Here is a 12643-nt window from a genome sequence, read left to right as displayed (position 1 = left end):
AACAAGATAAACTATTATTACCCCATAATGTTAACCACCAATCAAATGAAATAGTGACATCTTGTGTTTGAAACATGTTACTTGACAGTGCTGTGAAAATGAGTCTTCATTTTACTTCTTCACTAACAAATGCCTGGCAGAGGAGACAGAGGAGAGGTTTTTCTATTGTTACTCATTTTCTATGAGATCAGTTTTAAACTAAAGGAAGGTTGAAGAGTACATATATATATATAAATAATTGATTATATTATTAATTGTTTATATAACACAAATAACAACATAACTACACAATGGTCATTTTCAGCCATGCTAAACTAATGTAAATACCTTTAGTAGCAAACAGTGGTATTATTATTACATAAAATTTTAGTCCCATAGTGCAAGCAACCAGGGGCTAAGAAATGGGCACTGCACGTTTTTGAAGATGTCAATGTTTGTTTAATCAAAATTAAACAAATGCATCAGATTCTTACAAATGTACTGTGCTTTGTTTGACTTCATAGAAAATGTTTTTATAGTGTGATATGAACCATAAATGCACCAGACGTCAGAGAAAAAACAATCTAATTAAAATGATTTTGAAAAAAGTGCAACAGTGCATCAATTCACAATCCGTGATAAATATCCATTAAGAGATTTATTTTAGTCAAAATAAAGACAGGGCTTTCTGTTAAATAACAAGTAGTTTTGTTCATTAGTACTTTTTCGTCTTCAGCAATCATGAATATTTTGAGATATAAAAGTGACACATGTAGTAGAAGTCAGATCATGAGTGGGATGAGATTCAGAGGTACATTGAGTGCAAAAATATGTTTATCTAACATAATCTAATAAAAAAAAAAACTAGTCCTTCAATAAGTCACACAAACACAGACAGCAGTAAATTGTAATTGGAACAAAATCATGAGTATAAAAACACACATTTGGTCGTTCACTCATCAGTCTATTTGTGTCTTTAATCATCCAGGTTTCATGAGCCGTTTTCAGACATGACTTTCTCCGGAGACTTTCCCACACATGAAACACGAAGCAGAGGATACTCAGCTCGGACACAGAAATCTCTGGAGCATTCAGTTGAGGGGTGAGGCGCAGCATGTAGGAGGCAGGATCTAACATATTAATTCCTCAGAGGAGATCACGTGTTTTTTGTTTGCGGCACAGCAACACCAACGTCACCCCTCGTCATCAAAAGCTCTCCTGACATCTTCCTCTAGGTGTGTGGCACTGCTTTCCTCATATTTATTTTATTTGTTCTTTTCAGTTATGCGTCTGAAGTGTGTTGGAAACGTCATTAACATGCCCACTAACTCATGGGGAATCCTCCAGGGGATCTCCTGCTGTGTTCTCACATGGGCTCCTTCAGACATTATCCGGGGTTTTCACTAGGGGGCTTCTGGAGAATGGCTGGAGCCCCTCATTTGGACCTTTGCGTTCTCACATACAGCCCCTCTGGAGAATGTCAGGAGATTACCTGGAGTTCAGTGCATGTCTGAAAGCAGTGTTTGCTTTTCAAGCGGAGAACCTTCATCTAGCTCTTGCTACCATCACCGATGTACACCACCCTGCCCTCCAGACGAGAACGCTCAGCTTCGAACACCAGCAGGTGGCTCAGCAGCGTGTCCTGAGGACCCGATCGGATCAGGGATGGATCATTGTTCTGCACACACACACAAACACACAGTAACAGTTAAAACAACGACTAAACTGTTCACAAAAGATTCAAATCAAATCTTTTCATATTCTGCAAGAATACAAAATGATTCATTCTGGTTTGGGCTAAGGAGAAAAATAAAAGCTCTACAGAGTTTACTCACTGCCACAGCGGAAATAAAAGCGTCGATCAGGTGGTAGTCGGCTCCACCGTGTCCACTCATGCCAAACTCCCAGGGTGTATTATCCTGCACTGTGTGCTTGATAGAAGTCTGGGTCAGAAAGTCAAACACGCAGACATCATTGCCATCGTACGACAGCTCCCCCTGTGGAAACACACATCAGTACAAGGAAACTGTGGCACGTAGCTGATACATCCATCATACACGTGCAGTGCAAGCTCCTTACAATCCATCACAATTAGTCAACTCTTAATCCAGTATAGCTTAAATCTGTGTGATTTTTTTTTACTATGGTGTTACGGAATGCATTTGAATGGTTAACTGTGGAACTGGAATTTATTTTTTCACTGCTATTTGTCAAATTCAGACATATTTCGGGGTTGGTGTCGTTTTTCAGCTGCTGTATGGTAACAAGCGAGGCTGTCGGGCCTTGGCGGTTTTGGCTCTATGGAATGGAATTCTAGTTTATTTATTCTTCACAGCATCTCTTGTATTTGAAATATCAGAATTATTTTCCTTTTCGTATCTGAATTCCACATTTCTTTTTGTCCTACCTTGCTGCCATAGATGGTTGTTTTCCGCTTGCATATTTCCTTAGTGAAGGCGACCATGGTGAAGGCCGCTGTCAGGCCCCCTTCAAACTCCATGTTCACAACCTGGTCAAACACAACAGATGAACAAGACAAGACAAAAGGGGAAAGTGTGTTATGTCTCTAACTGTAAATAATGACCTCCCATATATACAGTATTTTTAAAGAAAAGTACATTATGAGTTTTCTATCTAAATAACTATCTTTGGTTACAAATCTCTTTTTTTCAAATGGCAGAGAAATATTACATTAGTAAATAAATAGAGGGGTAAGGATGTCAACAATAAAAAATAGTTCAGAGTGGACATGTACAAAAGGGCAATACCGCCTGTGGCTTCATCCAAAATAAAAACAACATAGTGACACTGTGCGGCTAATTCTTGAATGAATGTGAGTTGATGCTGTCACACAATTCAGGCACATTTATTTCTTCAATCTGAAAATCATCCCAGTTTGATTTGTAACATGTCAGGTCCCAGTTCGGTTTCTAATACTCGCATTAGACAAGAAACATTATGATCTGATACTAGAGTTTATTTTAACCGTATGTTTGATAGCAACATGAATACTGGTGCATCTCTACAGGAATTAGAGTTTTATTCAAGCCGAAACAAAGAGGGTTAAAGCTGGATAGTAAGTTGTGCCAAGGAGATTAAGAATCTGTTGTGAAGCCACTGTTACCTGATTACTACAGACATCGTTGTCACACTCGTAGACACAGCGGCCATACGGTCCAGCGCTAAGTGCCTCGGTTACTGACTCGATGTCTGGCAACGAGCTCGGACATATCACTGAAACAGGCCAGCCAGTGTGACCCTAGAAACATAAACATATACACAGAGCACATAAAAGATGAAGCATAACTGGTAAATGATCATTTTCATCGACGGCTGAATGCAGATTATCTGTTGGAAGTGTTCACCTCTTTCACTCTGTCCAGGTAGATTTTGCGTGCAGAGTATGGACAGACTTTTTCTACGGAACAATCCAGGCAGCGCATTCCGGCACCCGCAGGCTGACAAACAACAAACAATAATCCCTCTTAATAGTCATGCTAAGGACGGACATTTCTGGAAACAGTAGAGCAGAGCAAGGATCTTCAAGCTGTTTCAGAGTTCTACCCTGAATCAACAAAATACAATCAGGAAAGTGTTTGTTTCTGTTTGCAGTTGTTTTACGAGTGATTGTTTGTGTTGGACCTCACACTGTGAACCGTCAATGTACCTTGTTTTCTTTTCGGAAGTGGCTCACTGATCCAAATGATGACACTTTCAAACACCTGCAATGTAGAAACTGTCGGGTTCAAGCTTAATATGAGGAAAAACAGGATAAACTCAAAGAAAAGAACCTCTTAAAAACCAAGAGACTACAGATCTGATAAACTATCAGATACGAATTGTTTTATTTACAGAATAAACAATGCAGAAAAATGTTGTATTTGTGTTTTTTATTATTTAAAGTTACTTATTATTATTCAAACCTTAATTCAAACTTAATTCAGCATTATATTTCTAAACCTAATGCCAGCGTGGAGTTTATCATTGACGGCTGTCTGATGGTTTACCTGCGTGCTCCAGCCCAGTCGTGTATCAGGTCGATGTCATGGCACGACTTGGCCAAAAGAACAAAAGAGCTCTCGGCTTCATTCCTCCAGTTCCCTCGAACAAAGGAGTGTGCAAAGTGATAGAACCCAACCTGTACACATGTGACATCATATTAGTTCCATGGGTTCGAAGCTCTGTACAATGTTTAGGTGCATATAAGTTTGAATTGGAACAATATAAGATTCAGGAAGATCTTTTTGAAACATCCCAATAATGTGTAGACCTATCAGTTAGGCCTTAATTTAAATGAGTGTTAAATTAAAACGGTTGATGAGGAGCTCTGAAGAATTATATTATATTCATATATTTCATTCTTACCGGCTCAAGGTGTTGAATATGGATCACGTCACCTATGACTCCAGCGACTATCAGCTCCTAGGAAAATAATTCAATTTTCAACCAAAACAAAGTAACCCTACCAAACCAATCCCCTTTAACCTCCTTACTACACGATTGATCGATCATTTAGCATTTTCACTGAAGAGTACTTACTATTGTGATTCCAGCTTAACTAATGTGTGAAACAAAAGAAAAGGGGAGTAAAGCCGGGGGAAACAAAATATCGGATGATAAATGAAGTGTTCACCTTTATCTTGTGGATGGTGGGATCATACCGGAGAACGTGACCCACCGACAGGATCACACCACTCTTAGTGCAAGCCTCCACAATGGCCACGCAGTCTTCTGCAGTTGTCTTAGGTCATGTGGACACATGTAAGCAGGGCATGAGTGTCACACAAATGCAATCACAGTAAGAAAAATTATTTTATTCTTTCATAAACTGACAAATGAGGATGAATTATATCTTTAAAGAGTCACTTTTAAATCTAAATAAAAAATGTGAATTATAAATTAACTCAAAGAAATCAGACTCACTAAAACCCATATTGAAAGTTAAACGTATGCTCTATGTTAAGATGCTTGAAGTTTAAGCTCATTTGAAAAAACACTCACTGCCATTGGTTTCTCCAGCAGGATATGGTAGCCCTTCTTTGCAAAGGCAACCGCAGGCTCCTGGAGAACAAACCAGTTGAATAACCACGAAGATGAGACAAGAAACAAAGACAAAGTTTACAAAGTGAATTATTTTCAGTTTCACACCATTAATAAGGTGAGAGTCTTTGAGCAGTAGCTGTACATTGCTGATGAGATATATGATATGGAAAGCGTCATATGAGAATTAGAGAAAAAAATGTATCAGTATGTTGTATAACACACTGACTCAAAGTTTGGTGTTTCTTCTGCGATAGCAAAAATAAATACAAAAAAAGATGGAGGTAGTTGATAGTACTCAAAACACCAAATTGTGAGTGTTTTTATATACACCTGGGTGTGTGTGTGTGTGTGTACATTGTTTACCTTATGAAGGCTGTCTGGAGTACAAATTGCCACTGCATCTGCAAACCTCTCTCTTTCAACAAAACAGTGCCAGTCTGAATAAAAAGAAAAGAAAAGCAATTCAATACTTGAACATTAGAATAATACTAATACTAATACTTTTGATTCTGTTGATGCTCACCATCAAATACGTTTTCATCTACAATCCTGTGTTGCTGTTGAAGTTTAGAGCGAGCAAATTTCCTCGGATCAGCAACTCCTACCACCTGAAAGGATGAGGAGTAAACACAACAAGTATTAATTAGTCCTTTTTTTTAATATATATATAAGTGAATAATATACTTTGTAAGCGCCTTCATAACGGTTGTAAAAGGGGGAAAATACAAACTAAATTTCGGATTTCTCTCTTGTGACATGAACCTTACTCTGATATGTTGTCATGGGTTTCTTCTCAGTGATCTCCTCTATGGGATTTTCTGATGTCAGAATACTTTTTTTGTCACTACTGTAAGTTATAAACACTATCCCCACTATCTGGGGCTGCATATGGAGAGCCCCCTCTCTCCTGACCTTCATGCGTTCAGGATGGATGGATGCAAACTTGGAGTAGATCTCCCCTCGACATCCAGCTCCCACCACGATCACAGTGACGGGGGACGTCATTCTGGTTCCCTGTGAACTTTCACACAATGACACACCTCACTCAATGCAGGGGAAGATTTAGCCACCAGTCAGTGACGCTGTTCACCTCGACTGTCCCTATGATATGTTATCATTCGCTAGGCACAGATTATCCTGATTTGAGGGTGGGCTGCAGACTTCACACCCCTCTATCCATCTAAACACACTGGTTAACTGCTTTACATACAGTCTATGGGTTAAACACACTAACATAAGTAAGAATACATAATCCATGTGTTAAACAGCGTTTCTATGAATAATGTCTGTCAGTTTATGACATGTCTGCTTGGATCAGTACCTGCTTTGTTCCACACGCCTGTCAAGACCTTCTGTGTGTGTGAGTGTGTGTGTATGTGTGTGTCTTCCGCCCATGGTTATGGAGGCTGTATAGTTCAGTCAGCCCCAGAGATGTTCACTTCTTCGTGCGGTGAATACCACCTTAAAGCAGTCATGACGTATCCCAGCCTGGTGCCAGCGCCCCCTACAGTGTGCAGCAGGTACAGCTGCTGCATTCACTGCTCCTCGGAAACGGCGGAGTTTACTATACATTACTATGTTGACGCGTTGATCAAAGGTCCATTATCTTGCCCAAGGACAACTCGGCCCGGGATTAGTTCTGTTTGCAGAACGACCCACTCTTCCCCTCAGCCACAGCTTCACAGTCTGAAAATATCAGTTTATTAACACACCAGGAGATGGTTATCTGTGTTGAAGGATACCTGGAAGATGACATTATTATCAACTTTAAAGGCATCATTTCAAGCTAAATAAAAAGAGTAAAATCAGACAAATAATGAGACTTAATAAAACTGAGGAAAGAGGGGTTTTTCAGACAGACCAATCAGGTCCAGTAAAACAAATTGCAATTAGTTATATACATATAGAGATACAGTAAACTCTTCACTTTGGTTTTACACTTGCATCCTATAATGTAAATGCTATTCTCTTTCTTTTACATTAAAAAAAAATCTTCTCTCTTCATTTATTTTTGCTTTATTAGGGCCCAAGCACTGACAGGAACTCTGACAAACAGTGAGGCCCTACTGAAATTGTAAGGATTTTTTTTTTTTTTTTTTTTTTTTAATTTAACTTAAAAAAAACATTTACCTCCTGCGCAGAAGCGGACTGCGCAGGATTAATTTAATTTAATTTAATTTAATTTAATTTAATTTAATTTAATTTAATTTAATTTAATTTAATTTAACTTAACTTAACTTAATTTTTTTTTTTAATTCTGTATGGTATTGCTGAGCTGAACTGTCCTCGTCCAACACTATATTGTACTGTTGACCCTGAGTTCACTTACACATGACAAATACAAACTTTATGTTCTCTGTCTCTTACTTAAGGTGATTTTTAAAACATCCCAATAATGTGTAGACCTATCAGTTAGGCCTCAATTTAAATGAGTGTTAAATTAAAACGGTTCATGAGGAGCTCTGAAGAATTATAATAATATATTTCCTTGTCAATCCCCTTTTGGTTCAATGTAGTTGCCCTCCATACACTGAACAGCTGCTTCTCATAAAACCTCAACCGTTTATTTCTTGTGTATTTTGTTATATGTGTTTTTATTGACGGATTTGTAAACATATATTTTATCACAGTTCAAATTCGAATGCGAATATTCAACTGAACAATTTCCGACCGCCTTATTTAGGATCCTGGGAGATCTTCGGCTCACCTCGTCAGAGCCGATCATTCAGCTAGCGTCACGTGACGCCACTAGCTCTGCAGTTTGAGCTTAGCTTTCTGCTGAACGGTAGCAAACCTGTCTGACGCTATCTAACCCTCGTGTCTGTTATTTTAATCTCAGATATTCAACAAAAGCAGCTTGAATCTACAACAAACGACTTTGTACACTCCCAGTCAACGAGCTGTACATTAGGGGGCCGCGCTTTTGGGCATATTTGGACTTTTCTTCGTGCTAGCTAGCTACGGTTAGCGCGTTAGCTAACATTAACAACAACATGAACATTGACAACGTGAATCAGTCTGTCACAACCGGAGTGCCATCCACGACCTCTTCAACTTCAAGTAACTGCATCGCGAATGATAATGCAACGACCAGCGTCAGCAGCATCCCTTCGGTCACGAGTAATGGTAACGTTATAGCACTTTGGCTAATGTTGTGCTAAACTCTTAGCTTAGTTCAAGGTGGGAGAGGTGTTTTGTGCTCGGGGTGGTTCAGTTTGTTAGGTACACGGATAGAGATCAAATTAATTCAGGGTTTTCCAAACGTCCTGTGTGTAGTTCTATTCATAAACGTTATAGTGTTCAGCTTTTATTGAAATACTTTTGGATAAGTGTTTGAATGACTGTGGAGCCGCGGAGTTCTATTGAATGTAATGAAATTGTATTGCGCCTTTCAAGAGACGTAAGAACGCTTAACATGTGTCACTATTATAGATATAATAGAAGCCCTATTCAAAGTAACTCAATACATGCGAGACAAGGCCTCTCTAACACAGTTTCAGGACAAACCGACCATTATAACCTAAGTATTCCAGAACTGCTGTGTCAGACTGCATTTGTTTAGATCAATGCTCTTAATAAACTGACTTCTTATGTAAATGGAAGTGCTAAAGCATTTGTGCAAGCAGTGTGGGGATTTAGCGCAAATGCTGATGATCATAAAACAATTTTGTTTCCTTGCTTCGATATAAACTCATCCCAGTAAATTTCTCACAGCTTCCACCTCAGCGGCCATGGTGCCACCATCCACAGACACATCTGTCTCCAACGGCGTCTACGTGCCCGGTGGCATCACCAATGGCGATGTAAAACCTGTCCTCTCCACCACACCCCTGGCAGATTTCCTCATGCAGCTGGAAGAGTACACTCCCACAGTAAGTCCAGTGTTGTCAGTCACCTTGTGTAACACTGCGTTCACACATGGGGATACGTGGTCAGAAAAACATTACACCGTTAATGCTGGAAACACCTGATATGTGTTTCTGTCGTGACTGCTGAACTCACTATATCCAACACTAAGTTCAATGGAATGAAGTCACAAAACTGTTTATTTATAAAATATACAGATGGGTTAAGTTATCTGTTTTTGGCTCATGTACTGAAGTAATTGGAAAAACAAGATTCTCAATCACCTTAACATCTAAGACTGCAATACTGCCATAAAGATGCACTGTTGAATATTTGCCTCAGTATAATAGGTTTAATATAATGATCAAATAATTATCACAAAATGACCTAAATCAACTTCATATCCCCTTTATATATATATATATATAATGTTCTTCACATACACATGTCCATTGAAGTAAAAGAAACGTGTGTTAAACTTGACCACAACATGAAGTCTTATATTTTATTCTTTTTCAGATTCCTGATGCAGTTACAGGGTACTACCTCAACCGGGCTGGCTTTGAAGCCTCTGATCCGAGAATGTAAGTCATGTAAAGGTTACCTGCAGGTTTCAGTGAGAGTGGATCTGCACGATAGCCAATGGAACCGAATGAAACCAAGCCCCTTGCTGTTCATAGCTGTCGCATTTAGAAATAATTCCTTACTTTCAACTTAGAAAAAGACACAAAGAGTTCCTGAGCAGCTGCAGATGGAAACATTTTGAATTGGTAAATGAGAGAGACATTGTTAGGCTCTTTGATTTTTCAATCTAGCTTTTTTCTAAAATTCTAAGTTTGGAATTTGACTATCTGATAATCTGAAATAAATGTTTAAAATTGTGACTAGAAAAAAAAATCCCCTGTCAGCAAACATACTGACAGTCTTAAAACGAATTTTGTCCTGTTGAACATAAATAATAACTGAATAACAGCCTCCACCGTTTGTTAACTGACTCATTCGAATGGGGAATTGAGAAAATACGGTGAATCTTTTAGTAACTTAATGACAGGTCTGAATATTGTTGTATTTTGTCGGAGCCATGATTGTAGGCTTTTTATTATGGTTTCTTATATTTTCAGTGATTTGTAAAGGAAATCTGCTTCCTGTGTTAAATTACGTTGGACAAACTGCTGTGATTTGCTCGATTTTATTGATAATCCTAACGTAAACTTTCAAAAATTAAGAGAAACCTATTGAAAGTTCGATTGACTGACACGCTTATCTGTCCTTTGTTAAACAGGTTTTTTATTTATTCTTTAAAAAAAAAGGAACTGTTATACATCTATACTGGTAAAATATAGTGATATACAATGGTAAGAAAAAGTAAGTGAACCCTTGGGAATTATCTTTATTTTTGTATACATTATTCTTAAGATATAGTCATATCTGGTACAAACAAAATCTTCTTTAACTAATAACACACAAATCGTTGGTTCCAACGTGTTACAGTGATCACAGAGAATCAGACATAGATCCGATATATTCCTCATAGTGTGCACCTACCTCAGATTATTCTAAAGGCACAGAGCATAATGACCCATGGGGTGAAAATGAAGCCAGAGTACCATCTAAAAGTTTAAAATTATCTCTGGAGCTGGTTAATATCTCTATTACGGAGTCTACAATACAAAAATCTTGGTGCATTGACCATCGTGTCAAGGTGGGGGGAGGCTATTGAGAAAGCTGCTTCTCCAAAACTGGCGATCACATACACTTATTTACTTCCTCGTTTAGTTTTCTATTGGAACTTTGAATGTTTCATGGGTTTGTTCAATAAGGAATGATAGATTATCATTTTTTATATGTTATTAGCCTCGGTGCATTATGTTTGTCTAAACTAAGATGAAGATCAGGTCATATTTTATGACCAATTATTGCCAAAAACCAGGTTAACCCAAAATCTTGACTTATTTTTTCTTGCCACTGCACATTACTGTAGCGACTAATTTCCAATACTCTCAAAAGCATGTATGGGCATAGAGTACAGACTCTTAAAGCCACGTAGGGCATTGATGGTCATTTATTGAAAAAGTTGTTCTGATTTCTTGGTCTGACTGCCTTGTTTTTTCCCACACTAGATATAACACACAATGTCTCGATATATATGAAAAGGAAAAACCACTGCAATTTTTCCCCCATCTCTACAGAATCCGACTGATCTCCCTTGCCTCTCAGAAGTTTATCTCAGACATTGCCAATGATGCACTGCAATACTGTAAAATGAAGGGAACTGCCTCAGGAAGCTCAAGGAATAAGACAAAGGTATGTGTTCCTCTCATTTTTAACATGCACTTTAAGTCTGATCCCTCCACACAATATTGTGTACAGTGCAGTGTTGTATGTGAGAAAAGGGGAGTGTTGGTTAAAGATTGTGACAGTTGTATGTTTTTTCTATTCATGGTGTTGTCATCTTTTGTCCTCTCCCTGTTCAGGATAAGAAGTACACTCTGACCATGGAAGACCTGAGTCCTGCCCTCTCAGAATATGGCGTCAATGTCAAAAAGCCATATTACTTCACATAGACCTGTGTTTTCTTCGAGGCCTTTCTTGCTTTTGCTAGGTTTATCGCCCTGCTGAACCATTAGCCCATTAACAGCAAAAAATATTTGTTGTTCGATGTCTTTTTTTGATCATCGTGCTTTAGCACAGCTTTGACAAATCTTTGTAGTCACATTGCCATTTGTTATTTTTTGTGAAGCCACCTTTACATTATGTTAAATTGTAACATTACATTTTATTGTGGAAATAAAACCCTTAACAAAAACCTTGACGTCTGTCCTAGATTTTTAATATGGCACTTGACCTTAATACTGGACGGATGTAGACTGCAGTCGTTGAAAGAGGTCTATAATGTCCAACACAAGTGGAAGTGCAATATCAGCCTCTTTAAAGTGTACTATTCATTCAATGTATTTGTATAACGCCATATCACAACAAAACTTATCCTCAGATACTGTACATAGTAAGGTTGAGACCTTACAAATGACAGAAACCCAACAGTTACCACAACAAGCTACTTGGTGATTTGAGAGGAAACAAACATTTAACAGGAGGGAACTTTTAGCAGAGCCTGACCAGAAGTTGTGTAACCACCTTATTCAAGCTAGTTGTTCAAATGAAAATTGTAATAATGCTATTAAAGAGGTCATTAGGTAGAATCACTAAGTTAAATCTAAGTTGAAAAAATTTACATAAATTACTATTATTTGCTGAGTGTTTAGTTAATACATTTTTGTGTCTGAGGTAGAACAGCTGTAAATATTCCAATTTCATAATTCTTTTAAAAAATGGGTAGTATTAGTGACATTAAAAAGTGTAGAATTTATAATGGAAAATGTTGGTGTCTGCTTGTAGTTGGCCACCAGGCGGCCCCCTCGTGTATTTCTACAAACTTCTGAAATTTGCACTTTTTGACCCCTATCGCGAACCGTAAAATGTCTCTCCAGAGCCGCCATAGTGTCTAACCGGCGCATATGCTTGATGTTCAAATAAGTCAAAGTGTGTTTGCAAGCGAGCGAAACCTCAACATGTCTGTTCAAGCAACGAACCCCAACAACCCCATCGTGTTCTTCGACCTCACCATCGGAGGGCAGGTGAGTGGAGGAACTGTTACTTTAGCAATATAATAATTTAACCAAAGTCTAAGATTAGTTATAAAATACTTAGGTAAAACTGGTAAAACAACTGAGATCCTTTTTATAAAGTGTTTTTCATTTTTTGCTCAATCAACAGT

General features: G+C 38.2%; 3 protein-coding genes across 8 annotated transcripts in view; 2 read left to right on the top strand and 1 right to left on the bottom strand.

Moving 5' to 3' along the window:
* Positions 1-622: 622 nt before the first annotated feature.
* zgc:154075 (uncharacterized protein LOC556929 homolog) lies at positions 623-6502 on the bottom strand. 3 transcript variants are annotated; one of them, XM_053425843.1, is made up of 14 exons: positions 6344-6502; positions 5935-6043; positions 5546-5630; positions 5386-5459; positions 4981-5040; positions 4613-4720; positions 4345-4401; positions 3987-4117; positions 3647-3701; positions 3345-3437; positions 3104-3238; positions 2387-2488; positions 1815-1976; positions 623-1657 (listed from the first exon to the last, which is right to left on the bottom strand). In XM_053425843.1, the coding sequence occupies exons 1-14, from the start codon at positions 6415-6417 to the stop codon at positions 1529-1531; spliced, it is 1374 nt and encodes a 457-aa protein (XP_053281818.1). In that variant the 5' UTR covers positions 6418-6502; the 3' UTR covers positions 623-1528. The 3 variants fall into 3 exon arrangements, with proteins under 3 accessions (XP_053281818.1, XP_053281821.1, XP_053281820.1); XM_053425846.1 differs by having other exon boundaries at positions 5935-6036; positions 6344-6474; XM_053425845.1 differs by having other exon boundaries at positions 5935-6066; positions 6344-6461.
* Positions 6503-7744: 1242 nt separating this feature from the next.
* On the top strand, positions 7745-11674 carry taf10 (TAF10 RNA polymerase II, TATA box binding protein (TBP)-associated factor). The gene is made up of 5 exons (XM_053424473.1): positions 7745-8148; positions 8737-8894; positions 9388-9452; positions 11058-11172; positions 11343-11674. The coding sequence occupies exons 1-5, from the start codon at positions 8016-8018 to the stop codon at positions 11430-11432; spliced, it is 561 nt and encodes a 186-aa protein (XP_053280448.1). The 5' UTR covers positions 7745-8015; the 3' UTR covers positions 11433-11674.
* Positions 11675-12338: 664 nt separating this feature from the next.
* Positions 12339-12643, top strand: part of LOC128442173 (peptidyl-prolyl cis-trans isomerase H) — a 37867-nt gene continuing 37562 nt past the window's right edge. Inside the window, exon 1 of one of the 4 annotated variants that reach the window (XM_053424476.1) lies at positions 12339-12503. In XM_053424476.1, coding sequence (XP_053280451.1) covers positions 12384-12503 — 120 coding nt within the window. In that variant the 5' untranslated portion in view covers positions 12339-12383. The remainder of the gene's footprint in view (positions 12504-12643) is intronic. The other 3 variants (XR_008338807.1, XM_053424474.1, XR_008338809.1) reach the window with 3 other exon arrangements.

Source organism: Pleuronectes platessa, chromosome 6 (assembly GCF_947347685.1).
Source record: "Pleuronectes platessa chromosome 6, fPlePla1.1, whole genome shotgun sequence".
Lineage (NCBI taxonomy): Eukaryota > Metazoa > Chordata > Actinopteri > Pleuronectiformes > Pleuronectidae > Pleuronectes > Pleuronectes platessa.
Note: the sequence above shows the minus strand (reverse complement) of the source record. Positions and strands in the feature narration are given on the sequence as shown.